Below are 18,209 nucleotides of genomic sequence, written 5' to 3' on the forward strand. Positions count from 1 at the left end.
GTGTCAAAGGAGCTAATTGCTGAGGGTATGGGCGAGGAAACCAAAGGCATCCTTAGCACCCCATTTAAGAGAACTTCCAAATTCTTGACGCATCAGGTTTTCAACAGGTTTGTGAAATTGCTGTATATCTGATATTTTAATGGAATCTGAATGTATCTTCTTTCAAAAGTGGTACTGGAGTCAGTTGAGGACAGTTTTGTATCTGTATTCACAGAGTCATGCGTTACTCTGAAATAATCTATTTACTAGCATTTTTAGATACCTTTCATGTTTTGAGTGAGCAAAGCAATACTCATGGTCACATGGGGGAATGTGTTTTTCCATTAATCAGCTACATTGCACAAGCTATTATATGAGGACGTAATATCAGCAGACTTACTAGAGTCCTTATATTCCATATTTACTGATAGCATTTCTGAGCGAATGGTAATAGGCATTTTTCATCCTCGTTGTAATTAGCAAGCATAAAGTACTGATTTGGAAAGAAGTACCTAGTATATATTAAAAATTATTCTCAGTTCTTTTTTTTATGGCTTTTCCTATGTTAGAGTACAGATCAACCAGCTGGTATAGCTAATCTGCTTGCCTTAACACTAACTTTTGTGTTCTCCAGCTATCACTCTGAGACAAATATCGTGCGGTACATGAAAAGATTAGAAAACAAAGATATTTCCCTTGTTCACAGCATGATTCCTTTGGTAGGTATTACCAAAAAGACAAAAAAATTAGGTACTTACATACCTTTGTATGTCAATAAATACTAACAAATATTTTTGTATTTTTAGGGGTCCTGCACAATGAAGCTCAATAGTTCAGCTGAGCTTACAGTAAGTTGCAATAATACTGTCTTACTCGAGACCCATATGAGTAAACTATCTAGCCAGCGTCATTGTAGAGAGGTAGAAACTGCTTTTGGTCTAGTACTCCAGCTAAGGAGGCAGTTTCAGAAGTAGCTAAAGTCATCAGTTCGCTTTTCCACTAGGAAAAAAGCTCTGAAAAGCAGAGCAGGAGTACAACAACAGCAGGCAAGCGAGTGGCTTTGAAGACTCCATTCTGAAAAAAAAAATGTATCACTGTCCTATTCCCTCATGTGGTGTTGCAGTACCTAAATTCTATCTGCTTTACAAATCTTCCAGTCAAACAGAAATATGGAAAGAGTTAGGTGGGGCTAGCAGTTCATGCTTGTCAGTTTGCTGTTTCTTAGCATAGCATTCCTTTTCCCCAGGTCAGGAGCTGGAGTCCCCAGATATCTTCAACTTTCTAGCTGGTAGCAAATGAAGCAGAGCCATAGCCAGTCTTTTGCGTACCAAATGACTTTTTGACTCTGGATGAGCTTCCTCTATTCTCTCCCTATTGGCTTCTTGCTTTGACCTTTCGCTAGATTTCCTTTTTCCCCTTTCTCTCACTACCTTCTCTCTATCTTCTCCCTTCACTGTTTTCTGTCTTGCATATTCCCTTCTAATTAAAACAGATAGCAACAAAACTGTGTGAAACAAACTGAGTATTACATACTATTCCACATGACTTCTCTCTGTTTGCCCCATGATTCCGTAGCTTTACATAAGGGTAGGTGACCTAGAAGGAGAAATTAAGTATTTTTAAGCATCTTTTGAATGTTAAAAAAAAGGTTACTGGAAATCATAGAATCATAGAATTTTTTATGTTGGAAAAGACCCTTAAGATGATCGAGTCCAACCACAAAGCTAACACTGCCAAGTCCACCACTAAACCATGTCCCTGACCATCACACCTACACGTCTTTTAAATACCTCCTGGGGTGGAGACTCAACCACTTCCCTGGGCCGCCTGTTCCAGTGCTTGAGATCCCTTTTGGTAAAGAAATTTTTCCTAATATCCAGTCTAAACCTCCTCTGGCATGACTTGAGGCCATTTCTTTTTGTCCTATCACTTGTTATTTTGAAGAAGAAAGCAACACCCACCTTGCTTACAACCTCCTTTCAGGTAGTTGCAGAGAGCAAGAAGGTCTCCCCTCAGCCTCTTTTTCTCCAGGCTAAACAACTGCAGTTCCCTCAGCTGCTCCTCATAAGACCTGCTCTCCAGACCCTTCATCAGCTTTGTTGCCCTTCTCTGGACACGCTCCAGTACTCAATGTCTTCCTTGTACTGAGGGGCCCAAAACTGAACACAGTACTCGGTGCGGCCTCACCAGTGCCACGTACAGGGGCACGATCACTTCCCTGCTCCTGCTGGCCACACTATTCCTAGCACAAGCCAGGATGCTGTTGGCCTTCTTGGCCACCTGGGCACACTGCTGGCTCATGTTCAGCCAGCTGTCAACCAGCACCCCCAGGTCCTTCTCCACTGGACAGCTTTCCAGCCACTCTTCCCCAAGCCTGTAGTGTTGCATGGGGTTGTTGTGACCAAAGTGCAGGACACAGCACTTGGCCTTCTTGAACCTCAGACAGTTGGCCTTGGCCCATCTATCCAGCCTGTCCAGTTCCCTCTGCAGAGCCTTCCTGCTCTGTAGCAGATCAGCACTCCCACCCAATTTGGTGTTATCTGCAAACTTACTGAGGGTGCACTTGGTCCCCTCATCCAGATAGTTGGTAAAGATATTAAATAGAACTGGCCCCAACACTGAGCCCTGGGGAACACCACTTGTGACCAGCCACCAACTGGATTTAACTCAATTCACCAGAACTCTGGGCTTGGCCATCCAGCCAGTTTTAAAACCAGGAAAGCATATGCCCATTCAAGCTATGAGCACTCAGTTTCTCTAGCAGAATGCTGTGGAAAACAGTGTAAAAACTTTGACTGAAGTCTAGGTAGACAGTACCCACAGCCTTTCCATTGTCAACTAAGCAGGTCATCTTGTCATAGAAGAAGATCAGGTTGGTCCGGCAGGACCTGCCTTTAATAAACCCATGCTGACTGGGCCTGAGCACCTGGTTGTCCTATGCATGCTGTGCGATGACACTCAAGATGATCTGCTCGATAGCCTTCCCCAGCACCAAGGTCAGGCTGACAGGCCTGTAGTTCCCCAGATCCTCCTCAGGCCTTTCTTGTAGATGTGCATCACATTTGCTAACCTCCAGTCAACTGGAACCTTCCAGTTTAGCCAGGACTGCTGATAACGGTTGAAAGAGGCTTGGTGAGCACTTCCACCCACTCCCTCAGTACCCTTGAGTAGATCCCATCCAGCCACATAGACGTGTATGTGTCTAAGTGGTGTGTAGCAGGTCACTAACCATTTCCCTTGGATTATGGAGGCTTCGTTTCTCTCCCTGTCCTTGTCTTCCAGCTCAGGGGGCTGGGTACCCAGAAGACAACTGGTCTTACTATTAAAGGCTGAGGGAAAGAAGGCATTAAGTGCCTCAGCCTTTTCCTCATCCTTTGTCACTTTGTGTACTTCCACATTCAATAGAGGATGGAGATTCTCCTTTGCCCTCCTTTGTTGCTAATGTACTTATAGAAACATTTTTTATTGTCTTTTATGGCAGTAGCCAGATTAAGTTCTATTTGGGCTTTGGTCCTTCTAATTTTCTCCCTGCATAACCTCACTACACCTTTGTGGTCATCCTGAGTTGCCTGCCGCTTCTTCCAAAGGTCATAATCTCTCCTTTTTTTCCTGAGTTCCAGCCAAAGCCTTCTGTTAAGCCAGGCTGCATCCTGCAATGAGGTGGGAATTTGCCTTGCTGTGCAAGAAATGTTTGATATTTATTGAGCACAGGGCAGCCTCTTTCCTTCATAGATTTTAACAACAAGTGGAGTTGTCTGCCGAATTTGTTGTTACAGCACATGCTTTTTTTTTAAATAGCCTATTTCATGGAAGGAATTTGCCAACATCCACCCTTTTGTGCCCCTGGATCAAGCTCAAGGATATCAGCAGCTATTCAAGGATTTAGAGAAGGACCTATGTGAGATTACTGGCTATGACAAAATCTCCTTTCAACCAAACAGGTAGGAAATTTTTTCTGAACATTTGCTCCTTAACATGATTACAAAACCTTATCTCTAAAGAAAATGGGCGAGCCAAAAATGAAAGAGGTTTCTAAAACTAAGAGAAGCCTTGAATGCAAGGTTATGAAAGCAAGATTTTATTTTCAAAACTGCAGAACCTTATTTTGTCTTGTCTCTTCTAAAAGTTTAATGATTTAGTCTTTTCTATTACTTTAATCATTTTTTCCCATGTTTTCCTGTCTGTGACGGCTGGTTTCTCCACCATTGCTTGCTTAAAATGGCGATGTTACTTATATCCTCCCATATGTTAAAATTAAAGATCTGAAATAGGAATAAGCTGTATGAGCTGGCAACTATATAATTGTTGAAACTGATATTTAATACACTAGGTAATACTAGGTTCGACTGAAGGATGCCTAGGATCTGCAAGCTTACTGAAATAAATAAAGGAGAGCTGAATGAGTACTGCTGCAGCCTGTTTATGTCCGTTAGTAGTTTTGATACAAAATGAGCAGCAAGGACTTACTCTACACTTGGGATGTCACCAAAGGAGTTCTTATGTTTCACTGTGTACACTTCACTATGCAGTTCAGTATTAGTTTGCCTCTCTGTAGTCAAGCACATAGGCCCCTGCTAGGTGCAAAAATGGGGATCAGCTCATTCGCCAAAAGTATTTTACATCGTAGTATAAGCACATAAAATGGCATAACTTTTTTCATCTACTGTTTGCAAAAGAGGTAAGAGCTGAGAATTAATGCTTGTCCATTTGTAATTTAAACCATGGGTTGCTCACACTTGCCATTGAAGAGGATTAGGGCTGGACAATTTTGAATGTTCGGTAGAGAGCTGGCACTTTCTGGTTTGTGTGCTTGTGTAACAGGGTTTGTGTTCCTCTTGCAGTGGAGCCCAAGGAGAGTATGCAGGTTTGGCTGCAATCAAAGCTTATTTGAATGCAAAAGGAGAACGTCATAGAACTGTAAGTGTCAACACTGGTGTGGGGAGGAGATTTGGGTGGGAAGTGGAGAAAGGAGCATTGATTCAGCAGCTGGGACTTGCCTAGAGAGAACCTAGGTTGCGTATCCTCATTTGTGACAAGCCTTCAGTATCTTGTATTCCCCGCTTCTCTCATGGCTCATGGGTACTGTCTTAGAAGTCTTTCCTTTGCTTTACAGGCAGAGGGAGTGAGGAAGGGACTCCCTCAAAGGGTGATTATACTGGGTCTGGCTGGGATGGAGTTAATTTTCTCCATAGCAGCCCATATGGTGCTGTGCTTTGGATTTGTGGATAAAGCAGTGTGATAACACAGGGATGTTTTGGCTATTGCTGAACAGTGCTTGCACAGTGTCAAGGCTTTCTGTCTTTCCCACTCCGGGGGTTAGGGAGTCAGGGAGTAGGCTTGGGGTGGGCAAGAGATTGGGAGAGACCCAGCCAGGACAGCTGACCCAAACTAACCAAAGGGATGTTTTGTGCCATATAAGGGCATGCTCAGCAATAAAAGCTCAAGGAAAGGAGAACAAAGCAGGGAAGGTCATGGCATTGTCATTTTTCTTCCCAAGCAACCATTACATCTGCTGAGGCCCTGCTTTCCAGGAAGTGGCTGGACATCTGTCTGGCCATGCGAAGTAATGAATTCCTCTTCCCACTTTGCTTGTGCACACGGCTTTTGTTTTCCCGAGTAAACTGACATTCTCTCAGTCCATGAGTCTTCTCACCTTACTTCTGTTTTCTCCTTGTCCCATGGGAGACAGGAGTGAGTAGGCAGCTGTGTGGGTGTTTGGCCATTGGTGGGGTCAACCCATACAGTCTTTTTTAGCACCCAGCGTGGGGCTTGAGGTAATGACTGTTTTGATCTGAGCATGTTCATCTGTTAATTGGCAGGCTCCTGTGTGGGTTACAGAGCTTGTTTGCTTTGCTGTGTATTACAGTCTAGGGCCTTTTAATGGCTGCTTTCAGCTCTTGCTTTTTGCTGTGTTGCTTATTAATGTATTTTGCTGTGCTTGGAAACATTTTGATAAAAGCAATGGCTGTATGCCTGGCCTGGCATACAGCCCTGGCTGTGATGCCCTTCCTGTGCTGCATGAGCTACCTTGCGGAGAGGACAAGGGATTACACCTCCCTTTTCTCCTCTGGGGTTGATGTGTCCAGCTCTGTTGCATGGGCTCCTGAGGTTTTTGTACATGCTTACGCAAGATATTTGATCCTATTAGCTAACATTGTTGGCTTGTTGTTGGGTGTGTGGAACCTGGTTTTGGCCTAGCGTAAGAGTAAACAACTTCTTGTAAACCTGAGAGTTGACACAACTGTAGTTAACTCCAAAGAGGAGTCAATTCTTACTAGTACACTATGGTTAATAGAATTTTGAATTCCAATGTTCTTTTAAAGATAATTCTTTATTTGCATTTAATGGCAGGCAATTATATATAAAAACATACTTATATATTATGTATTAAAATAGTATGTTATATATTATTATAATATAATATAGTTATACATATACTCTATATATAGCTATATATGTTCCTTTAGGTGCTTTCTGAACAATCTGTGATGCTTGGAAGAAAGGCTGTGTTAATCATAGGTTTCAGGTGTAAGTTTAGTTGGAAGTGAAATAGGTTGAAATATGTAAATGTGAGAAGTTGGTGGTAGCAAGTTTCATTTTGGAGAGACAACTGCATGTTTGTGGTATGAGAACAACCAGATTAGCCCAGACCAAGAGTCTGCCAGTCCCAGAATTCAGTCTCACAGTGGTCAATAGCAGACTGATAAGATGCCTCTTACAACAAGGGGTACAAGGACAAAGCATATATGGAAGGATACTTACCCAGCACACGGCCTCAGCTTCTACGTATCTGTGGTTTGGGAACTTCCCAATCCAAAGGAATCCAAAGGCACTGCTTATACATTTTTCTACAGTTAAATCTGATCAGTTGACCTCTTATGAGGAAGCTCCTGACATTTACAGTATCTTGGAGAAAACATTCTGTGGCTTCATCACCCATTATCATATAATCATATTATCATATTTCTTCATAAGAAATGCTTCCTTTTAATTTTTTTTGAATCTTACAATTTCATCTAATAACCTCTCACTCTTAAAAGATGATGAACAGATCTTCCCTGTTCATGGCTGGCATATCATGTATCAATTCTGAGATGTTTTTATTATATCCTTATCCATCCTAATTTCTGTCTTCCTAGTTGGGTTCTAGTTATTCATCTGTCCTCCTCAAAAAAGCCATCTCATAGCTCTGGTTATTCTCAGAGCTTCCATGTTCCTTTTTCTTTGTTCTCTGTTTACTTTCTAGTTTTTAAAGCAGTTGCTTTCCCCCTGCCCCCCAACACTGAAAGATCTTTTGAGTGGTTCAAAACTGCAATCACAGTTGTGTATTGTTAAGATTTTTTTTTCTTGCATAATATTCTAGATCTGTCTGCCTCCAGTATATTTTGTTTTGAATGCTGTTACTCAGTACTGTGGGTTCTTTTCTGAACTGTGCAATCAGTTCTTTTAGTGACCTGGCTGATTTTGTTTTTACAGGATATTTGGCATTTTACTGTATGTCTCCATTACAAACCAATTACGAGGAAGTTGAAATGCTAGGGAACCAGCGTGGTTATTTATAATGGTCTGTTAGGATGACCCTTCTCCACAGTGAAAATTGACTATTTATCTTTGAGTTTCTTTTCTGTGTTTTCATGACATATTTAGTCATGTGAACCTTCCCGCTTACCCCACTGGAAATTAGTTTAGGAACAATTTTTGGGATCACATCAAAAACTTCTTGGAAATCTGAGATTAGTTAGATCATCCTCTTTCACACACTCGGAGTTGGTTTTAAACAGTACTAAAAAGTCCTTAGTGTAACAATATCCATGTTTTCTGAACCTGGTTTTATACTTCGCTTTGGAGCTCATTTGCAGTCTCAGAATGGAAGGGTCGTTGTCCTGGGAACTGTAACCTCTGTGTGAGGAAACTACCTAAAATTGAACAGTGAGTGTTGTCTTCTGTCTTTGGTGCATCTAGATCACCTCAAACTTCTTGGAAATCAGCCACTCTTCAGATAGCAGCTTTGTTTTGGGAGTAGTTTTACACAGTGGGAAGTGAACTTAGGTTGAAATTTTATTCCTTGGACAGTTATCTTCTGATTATCCATGTATGCTTTGCTGTTTCTCTTACCCTGTGCAAGATCCTGTGAGTGTCTATGGTCCTTCTATACTCAGAAATACTGAGGTTAACTGCACAGAGGACTGCTTGCAGTTACGTGTAACAGATTTCAAATGTTATGGTAAAATCAAAATTATCTTGGAAAAAATGGGAAACAAAGAAAAGAAGAAAGCCCACAAAATGTTGAACTTTCAGCTGAAGTCACCTTTTGTCCTGGGCTGGAGAAAGTACGTAAACCGGCAGATCAAGCGTCATGCACTCCACCTCATTAGGATTTGGTGCCCTCTTGTGGAAAAAAGTATCGACATTTACTGACAGCTCACATCTGTCCACTTCGTGGCTGGATCACTAACTTCTGTACCCAGCAGCTGCAGATGTAACCCAGCAAGACTGACTGGCAATCTACACTCACTTTACATTTCTGCTATGCAGCTAAGATGATGACCGATGTGCCACAGTGCTTTCCAGCACTGGGGCTGGGATCCTTGTGTTTCCTTTCTGCACAGCTATGCAGTCAAACATTGACAGTTCACTGCAAGAAGAGCAAATATCTAGGTGCTGAAACAGATGGGTCAGTTCCTTGGAAGAGCTTTTAAAGTAATTAACATTTGTCTCAGTATCTCTGTGGAACATGAGGTAGAGACCATCGTGCAGTTTCTCATAAAACCAGAGTGCCTTACTCTCAGTTATTTAATACAGCTAAGTTTGAGTAACTTACTTAACAAACTTAAGTTAATCCTTTCAAAAGAATCAAAACAGACAAATGTTTCAATATCCTTATTGAATAGAAGCAAATTATTTTTTTAGAGGAGGTATATCTATTGCCTTTAGAAGTGGTGGAGTTCCTAGCAAATGTCTGGAAACATTGTGAGCTCCATTTTCCTAACTACCACTAACAAGAACCTACATTTATTTAAGAAGTAAAAGTACTTATCTTTTCTCATTTTAAGTGAACCGTATAGAGCATGTAAGTAGCTGTCTGAAACTTCTTAGCTACAGCCAAAATATTTCAGTCTAAATTTTTGTTTTGAATAGAATACAGAAGAAAATGCTTCAGAAGTCAGCCGAAAATGTAGAGGAAAGTTGTAATTAGATGGTTTTTCTTTCAAGTCATTGTACATACGGAGACAGATGTACTGTAAAAAAAAAATCAATCTTTTAAATAAAGGGGGGAGGATAGGAAAGGATTTTAAATGTAAGTATCTGAGAAAATATTGTGGAACTGCAGATCTAAATTTATGATTTATGCAGCAAATGAAACTTTATTTTCCTAATGAGTATTTAGATGCTGAAACGTGAATGGATTTTCTTCAAAGAAAATTGAGTTGTGTCCTTCAGTACAAGAGGCAATTTGCCATTAAATTCCCTGCAGATTCCTTTTGAAAACTTTGATAATGAGCTGTAGCGGAGCATAGACTATAATGCTTTAAGATTTTTTAAGTAGTTATACATTAGGCCCTGCTTCTTTTTCCCTTCTAAGGTTTGCCTTATTCCTAAATCTGCTCATGGCACAAATCCTGCAAGCGCCCAAATGGCAGGGATGAAGATTCAACCAATTGAAGTGGATAAAAATGGGAGCATTGATATCTCCCATTTAAAAGCAATGGTGAGTATTTAACTGGCTTTAATTTTCAATTTTCACCACTCTTCCTTCTCTGCAGGTAATAGGCAGCTGAATCAGATTTTTCTTTGAGAGAAAATAGGGCAATAATAGTGAACACATGCTTGAAAAGGATAAGTAATTCTTTCCTTTTTTTGCTCACTCAGGCACTAGCCATGTGACACTTCTGAGATTTCCTTTAATTTGGGGATCTTTGGTGCAGGAGTGGCTCAGAGAGTCTTTCTACACAGTAGGTTCTTTTATATAGACCTTTTTGGTCTACACCTAGTATTTGAAACGAATGAAGCATGTTCATGAGTGTGAAGCATTTGAAACAGCACTTTAGCCTTCACTTAGCAAAGTTCAAGCACACCCCTGCTGGGGACAGTGTTGCTAGGCAACTTTTTTCACTTTTTTGAGTAGATTGGCTGCAGGTGAATCTTGGCAATTCAAGGGATTAGCAGGACACATTTCCAAAAATACATATTTGAGCAGACTTTTATGGTAGCCATGGAACTGTACTGCTGAAAGTAGGGGGACAGTCATTACCTGGAAGGCCAGATATTTCACTTGGCTTGTCTTAAGGTCCCAGAAGCGACTATTATACATATATCTTTTAATACCATGCCTTCTTCCTTGATTTAAAGTTCTGATTTATTGAGAAAACACACTTTTTTCCATAGGCATTGCTGAAGGAAAGAGCCCAGTATCTTTTGCTGACTATAAATGACTTGGATTACCTGCTGATAGACTTTCTTCTCACCTGTAAAACACCTGATAACCTTAATTACATGTTTTTGTAAAAATCTTCTCTTAAGAAGCTTTAGGAGTCTCAATGAACTTTTTTTCTCTCTCCCTCCCTGCCACCAGGTGGACAAGCACAAAGAGAACTTGGCAGCCATCATGATCACATACCCTTCCACCAATGGTGTGTTTGAAGAGGAAATCGGAGATGTGTGTGATCTGATTCACAAACACGGAGGCCAGGTTTACTTAGACGGAGCAAATATGAATGCCCAGGTACAAAATCTCCCAGGTAGATTTGTTACAGCTAGGAGTGTGCATTTCCTTGGAATAAAAATAGCACAGCAGTACTCAGTTCAGACCATAACAGCTTCCTTACAAGATGGCACAGTGCTTATGGAGGAGGTGAGGTTTCCAAGAACAATAATAAAAATTAGGTGGTGAAAATAATTCTTGATTTTGCCCTGAAATGTGTTGTAAGATGTACGAGTTGTTCACTGAAATTGCCTTAATCTGCCTAATCTTTGTCAAAGACATTCTTTACAGACATGAATAAGAATTCCTAAAGCAAAATATTGTTTGCATTAATTCTTTTTTATGATGCATCATATTAAAGAAAAACAGGAAAGCACGTAACATCTTTTTCAGCCTATTTTCCTTGAATGAAGTAATATGTCTTAAAAAGGCATGTAAAGACTATTTTGAGACAGAGTATTCCCTTTACAGGTGGGTCTGTGTCGTCCTGGAGATTATGGTTCTGATGTCTCTCACTTAAACCTTCACAAAACCTTTTGCATTCCCCATGGAGGAGGAGGACCTGGAATGGGACCAATTGGAGTGTGGGTATCTCTTTATTAGTCTTTTCTTAAAAAAAAAAAAAAAAAAAAAAAAAATCCCTTAGTGAATGTTGGTTGGCAGTTCACTTAAGTACAGAGGAATGAATGGGAGAGGTGTACTGTGGTTTGTAAACTTTTGTCCTTCTCCATGGTAGTCATGTGCTCGTCTCGTGAATGGTGAGTTTCCTGTGTATTCCCAAACCCTGACTTTCATGTTGGCCCTTTAGTGTGTATGGTAGACCTCTCTCTGTCTGTTTTCTGAGTAAAGGCAGAGATGATGTCTGGACTTTGATGGCTGATACAGTATGTAGTCCAGAAGTGGTACATGAACTATGTGAATCTATCCTATAGCGCAATCATATTCCTTTAAAAGAAAACAGTCTTACTCTTTAAAAAAAATAATTGTGCTTTGGATAGCTGCATGAATGTCTTGTGATAGGTTGAGAACCGAGTGCCATCCTCCATTGTCACCAGTTGTGTTAATAAACTTTCTGTTGAAGAAGACATAGACAGGACTTCCTGGAGGACTGTGTTTGGAAGGAAGGTGAAGAGAAGCTACCGCTCAAGCTGTCCAGAAATGGTAACACAGGAACACACACTGAAGTTCTAAAATCAGTGTTTTTGTTTTAGGAAGCAACATCTGGCTCCCTACTTGCCTACCCACCCTGTCATCAAAACACAGATGGATAAGGATGCTTGTCCTTTGGGTACTGTCAGTGCTGCACCTTGGGGTTCCAGTGCTATATTGCCGATTTCCTGGGTGTATATCAAGGTGTGTAGACTTTTATAAGTAGTGTCAGCTGAGGGGCTGTTTCTGTTTGAGCAAGTCTGAGGACCACAGGAACCACATGAACTACGTCATAAGATGTTTGCACAGACCGAAATGAGTATGACTCCAGGCACGGTCATAGGTTATTTCCATCCTTTGAACCTCCTTGTTTTCCAGTAGGACAATGGAACAGCCTATTGCTGTCTGTTGCAATAGGGAAGGATGGCACGGCAACTCCTGTATCTATGCCGCCTGCTTAATTCTTCTGTCTCTTCTCTGCAATAATTCTTGAGACAAGTGGCCACACAGCAGAAAGCTGCAATCAGGCTTGCGCCTCCACTGTCTCTGACATTGAAATTTTCATGTTTAAAAGCTGCTTGGTCGTTACTGTTCTTCCAAGAATATTTTTGGTTGTATGCTGCAGTATTGTTATACTTGACCAGTATGTAACATTTAACTTTCCAAAATGTGTTTAATAAGAACTTGAATTCCAAGGGATTTTACTGAATTTGAAAAAGGAACTTAGTTTTGGCTTTGGATGTGCAATAACTTGATCATGATCTATGTAATTTTTAACACCTGGCAGCTTAGTGATAAGCTGAAAATATTTGGTTACATATATGGAAGTATTTGGCCAACAGAGATGAGCGTAGATTCAAATTCTGTTTGAGAAGAGGGTGTGCTGGGACTCGGAGCAACATTTAAAGCTTTCAGTGAGAGAAAAAATGGGAATGGTGAACCTAAGGGCACTGTCATTCAGATTACTCTGTAGCCAGTTTGATACTCTTAACCATGGCAACTTCCACTCCCAGGGAAACCAGCTCTTCTGGAACTTGAAATGAGCAAATATGAGCTAGTACAACTTCCATGGTGGCTTTTCAGCTGTGGGTAAAAATCACTTGTGACTCTAAGATGGTTCCTATTACAGAATAGGAACTGTAGTAAATTTTTAAGGGAAGCTGTTTCTTCACAATGCAAAGTGCCATCTGTTTACACTGTCCCTTCTAACGGCTACCTTGAAGGCTGTTTTGGCTTTCATTGCTACTGCACTTCTAAGTGCAGTGTTAGGAAAATCAACGACAGCTCAATTTGATCACTGTCCTTATGCAGTGCTTTAACAGAGAAATAAGTGCACCTCTGTTCCTTTGGCTCTGGTCTTTGTTAATGCACAGTACCACCTGCGACATGACACCAGCAAGCAGAGTTTGAGTTGCTGGGGTAATCTGTATGGGCAGCACACATAGCTTTTTGGGCAGCTCTCTGGATGCTCTTTACCTGGTGGTAAGGATTGAGACAGGCAGCGTGTGCACTTCTTACAAGTGTGCTGATGACATTCTTCAGTTCTGCTCACTTTTTTCTATTCACTTCAGAGCTTCTTGGTTTGAGGAGGGTTTGGGTTGTTCACTTGTTGACTTTAAGCAAAAACTCTTATATAGGAAGCTGTCTCATAAGCTATGTATACCAAAGTTGCTCTCAAGTAATAGCCTGTGCTTCTCTGCGAGTGAAGTGTGGAAAAGTGTAATAGCAGTCTGACCGCCTTAAAACTAGCCAGGTGCATTAAGGTGCTGTTGTCTATCATGCTTGCCACTACGAGAATGCACTTAACTTGCTTGGGAGTATTTTAAAATCTGTTTCTTCACGTTATTTCCTCTTTCAGACAATGGGAGCAAAGGGTCTGAAACACGCTTCTGAGATTGCTATACTAAATGCAAACTACATGGCAAAGAGGCTAGAGAAGCACTACAAAATCCTTTTCAGAGGAGCAAGAGGCAAGTATTGGACAACTGTTTTCTTCTACAAAGCTGACTTTTTTTTTCCTCATGTAGAAGTTGGCTTGCAGTGTGGTTGTTTTTTAATGGTATGTGTCAGCTGCATCTCAAACTTGTCTCGATGTTCACAAGGAGAGAAATAACCTGCACACTGCTTCTGTGGAGGTATTGCAATGACACTGAGATACTTGGAAGTCGAATTAAAAATGCCTGTTTCTAATTAGATGAAATGATGACATAAGATAAACCTCAGCATCAGATTATTCTCCTTGACGTCTAGTAGCAGATTAATGAACAGTAGAAAAAGGAAGAGCAACAAAGTTGAGACCTCCAAATCTCCCATAACCAATGGCACAACAATTTAAGAACTGGAAGCAATTTTTGGACCTGTACTTTGCCTTGCACGCTTTCTTTGAAAAAACAAAACAAAACAAAACCCAGAACAAAACCCATCTCAAGAGATTTCTCTGATTTCCGTTCCTTATTCTCCTTTGTGAGATGTGGGAGAATCCCCTTCGCAATGCAAAATACTTCAGCTACATTCTAGTTGCCTGCTACGGCTCTCCAGTCTTGCAGCAGAACAGAAGTGAATAAGAGGTGAAAGAATTATCTGTTATAGTAGAGGAGCTATCACAGAATGCTATTTTGATAGTTTACACTGAATAGCCCCAAAGAACAGTTGAGTACAATATGTATGTTCTTCAAAATACATATCTTAAATTTAATGAAGTACACCTTGGCTAAACCTGCAGATTGCATTTTAAGAGAATATATTATTTCCTCGCAGAACTGAATGGAAATTGCAAATTTTGAAAGATTCAGCAATGAAATGGAACAAGGTTCTCCAGGATCATGGATATAAATTTAGATACTTATGTCTTTATCCAGGTTTGAGCTTTCCTCTGGCATAACATGAAACTTATAAATGGCTAATTCAAGATAGCCTAAGACGCAGATGGTGTTCAGCCACTGACAAATCCAATTATTTTTCAGAGTACTTGTAAATTATAGGAGCTACTTTGACCACCCTTCCCTAGTTCTGGTCTTGGAAATGAGGCCTCAGAGGACCAGTCTTCAAATAATGAGTTGTATATCTCTTAGCTGATAATTTTTCAGGTTGGCATTTTTGCCCTAGTGGATATTTTTTGTCTTTTTGCCATGTTCTCCACAAAACCAGTCAGAATAGACTGCTTGGTAGATTGCATTATTCTCTTAATAAGTAAACATAGTGTACATTTCTTCATTTACAGGTTATGTAGCCCATGAATTCATTTTGGATACAAGACCTTTCAAAAAAACAGCAAACATTGAAGCTGTAGATCTTGCTAAGAGACTTCAGGATTACGGTAAGTCAAATGTCTTTTTTTAAAAAATAGCAGTGCAGCTGAGAATTTCCTAAATAGCTTCTAAAGGGAGCCAGAAACATTCTAGACCTGTGCTAATGGATGGTGAATCTGTCATGATCATTTCAGGTCTTTTTATGTTCATTAAGGGCTTAGAAAGGTATTTGCACTAATGGAGTTGTTGTAGCTACTTTGAAATCTGCTGCTACCTCCCCAGTTTTGTAAACGGTCCCTTCAAATTTGCAGTTTTGTGACTCTTAACCATTGGAACAAGTGGATTGGAGCCAAGAGCTTAATAAGATTTCAACCAAAAAAAAAAAAAAAAAGGAAAAAAAAGTACTTTTGAAGTAGGATAATGGGATTTAAACACTTCCATCTTGATACAGTTTAGGCAGTTTTGTACACGTGCTCTGAAAAACCTGATTGTGGCTACTCTTTGGCTGCCAGGCAAGATGACCCACTGAACTGCTTGATCCTGTGCACTGTGCTTCTAACAAATACACATAAAAGCTGTTAAAACCCTAACCAGTAATACCTTATCAGTGAAATAATGCAAAGCCCAACTGTGATATCAAAAAAAACCCCACCCTTTCTGCTTTGTCAGTATACTATGGCCTTAAATAGCGTGCACAACTTTAAACAGACTTTTCAGTAGGTATGGAAGTGAGTTACATGGGTAAGTTTAGTGAAGTTCCATCCTCTGCAGATAAAAGTGGAAGTGTCACGAGGCTGTAATTAGCAATGGTGCAGGAAGGGAATCATAAGAGACCTTCCTTTTTTTTTTTTACTTTGTTTACCAATGCAGAAATCTATACCTGTCTCACTTTGCCATTCCGCCTGTCGTAAGAAGGTGAAGTGGCAAAACACTTCTACTGAAGTGAGCACCAGGAACAGAAATTACCCAGGAAAGACGCAATATACTTCAGGCTGAAAAGTAACAAAGCCAAAAGAGCGGGTTTTAAGAGCATTTCATAGATCAGTGTGTAACTCTAGCGTAAATAATACAATGGCATTACCCTCCAGTGTTAAAAACTAAGATACTTGAAAAGCCTGTCTTACCTCTACAGTACACTGCGAACTGTACAAAATTAGTTCAGTCCTGTAAGATTATAGAAAGGCTTGAATTTGTGAATCAGTTGCTAGCTGATGCATATATTAACTCATAACCAATTGCCTGTGACTGATTTCTTCTTTATCAGGTTTTCACGCTCCAACCATGTCCTGGCCAGTGGCCGGGACGCTTATGATTGAACCAACAGAGTCTGAAGACAAGGCAGAGCTGGACAGATTTTGTGATGCAATGATCAGTATTCGGCAGGAAATTGCTGAGATAGAGGAGGGCAGGATGGACGCCCAGATTAACCCACTAAAGGTAAGATGGCATGTAGAGCAAATTACCAGCATCAGCCTAACCCTTGAGATTTACTTGGAACTACGTAAGCCTGCTTCCTGGTCTTTCAGAACTCCTGAAAATAACTGTGTGCAACAGTGAAGACATGAACTTTTTGAAATTTGACTTTTTTAGAAACCTGAAACTTTTCAAAAATTTGAATTGTCTCTTTTTCAAGTCAGAAGTCTGGCCTTTGGTGACAGACCAGAGAAAGTTATTTATGCAAGCACATGACCTGTAATTTTCAAGGCCATCTCAAAGTAATGATGGAGAGATGCTTATTTATTTAGTTTAAGAAGGGAAGTGGGATGACCTTAAAACTAACAGTACAGTAAAGGTTGAATTATTTTAGCAACTGCAGCACAAAATTGCTGTACGCTCAAGTTCTGTTAAACTCCTTTAATGCTGTACTGACTTTTGAAACCAAGGGGATTTTGTGAAAAGCTGGAGCATATTCTAACCTTGGGTAGTATCTTCAGGCAAACTGAAAAAAAAATCCAGAATCTGACTTGCTCCCTGTTTCAAATCTCCCTTTTTCCCCCCAGATAAATGGTATTCTCAAGAGATCCTCTAGACAGTAATTATTTATATGCAGTCGTGTGAACTTGACGGAGGGTTCACACTGATACGTTCAACTGAATTCAGTGATTTCATGACCTAAACATGTCTTTTTGCTCATAGATGTCACCACATACTCTGAACTGTGTCACTTCTTCCAAGTGGGATCGTCCTTACTCCAGAGAAGTGGCAGCATTCCCACTGGTGAGTAAACAACGGGACCCTAGTGGTGTGGTAATACATAAATGTGCTTTCTGCTCTGTGGTGTTCTGGTCATTTGGGAGTGAAGTAACCTGGTAAGAAAAACTTCAGAGACATTTTTACTGTTGCTCAATTTTTATGTGTGTGAGCTCTACAGTAGTTCTGTTAGTTTAGTTTTTCAAGACCAGGAAAAAAGATCTTAAAAAGTCTCTACACATGAAGTGCAAGCTTGGATTTATACATCTCATCACTTTAATACTGGATATTCTTATTGGAATAAGAATGGCCCATTCAGTTCTGACAGTAACTGTAAGCCAGTCCACCAGGGGTTCCCAGAACAGAGTCCCATGTTCTGACATTCAAAGCTCTGCTCTGAAGAACTTCTGTAAGGGTTTGTGTCAAGATGCACGGTCAGCATGGGGCAAGCCACACCAATGTGAGCCTGCTACAAATAACGGTCAAATTGGAGCTGGATACGTCAGACTTCTTCAGACCACTACATAAAATTGATTCCACAATCTTAACCGCTAAATATATGTGTAACTAACTTTTCTCACCTAAACCTGAATTGCATCTATTTTATCGCTACATACTGTTTCAAAGAGTAAGAATTTAATGCACCTGTGAAGTTTGCCACCTTGTTTTGTATATTATAACTGTATTGAACAGTGCAGGTCCTGGTAGTCACCTCCACTTTTCCTCGGTTCCTATGTGTAAGCCAGTTATGCAAAGGGTCATAGTTTTCTTTTATCCCATGACAACTGCTTCTCTGCAAGCATTTGTTAGAGGCCATGGTTACACTTTTTTGAAAATCTAAATATTCTTTTGACTGCCAACTTTACTATAGATGCTCGTTAACGTTTAGGGACTGCCAATAGATTTGAATTATGACTTCAGTTTAAAAAATCCACTTTTCC

General features: G+C 40.4%; 1 protein-coding gene across 1 annotated transcript in view; it reads left to right on the forward strand.

Moving 5' to 3' along the window:
* Nucleotides 1–18,209, forward strand: part of GLDC (glycine decarboxylase) — a 45,267-nt gene that overhangs the window by 26,325 nt on the left and 733 nt on the right. Inside the window, exons 12-24 of the mRNA XM_075079083.1 lie at nucleotides 10–107; nucleotides 614–698; nucleotides 786–827; nucleotides 3,778–3,920; nucleotides 4,821–4,896; nucleotides 9,563–9,688; nucleotides 10,553–10,702; nucleotides 11,153–11,265; nucleotides 11,893–12,034; nucleotides 13,689–13,800; nucleotides 15,051–15,146; nucleotides 16,343–16,515; nucleotides 17,215–17,295. Coding sequence (XP_074935184.1) covers nucleotides 10–107; nucleotides 614–698; nucleotides 786–827; nucleotides 3,778–3,920; nucleotides 4,821–4,896; nucleotides 9,563–9,688; nucleotides 10,553–10,702; nucleotides 11,153–11,265; nucleotides 11,893–12,034; nucleotides 13,689–13,800; nucleotides 15,051–15,146; nucleotides 16,343–16,515; nucleotides 17,215–17,295 — 1,437 coding nt within the window. The remainder of the gene's footprint in view (nucleotides 1–9; nucleotides 108–613; nucleotides 699–785; nucleotides 828–3,777; nucleotides 3,921–4,820; nucleotides 4,897–9,562; nucleotides 9,689–10,552; nucleotides 10,703–11,152; nucleotides 11,266–11,892; nucleotides 12,035–13,688; nucleotides 13,801–15,050; nucleotides 15,147–16,342; nucleotides 16,516–17,214; nucleotides 17,296–18,209) is intronic.

This window comes from Phalacrocorax aristotelis, chromosome Z (assembly GCF_949628215.1).
Source record: "Phalacrocorax aristotelis chromosome Z, bGulAri2.1, whole genome shotgun sequence".
In the NCBI taxonomy this organism is placed as follows: Eukaryota; Metazoa; Chordata; class Aves; order Suliformes; family Phalacrocoracidae; genus Phalacrocorax; species Phalacrocorax aristotelis.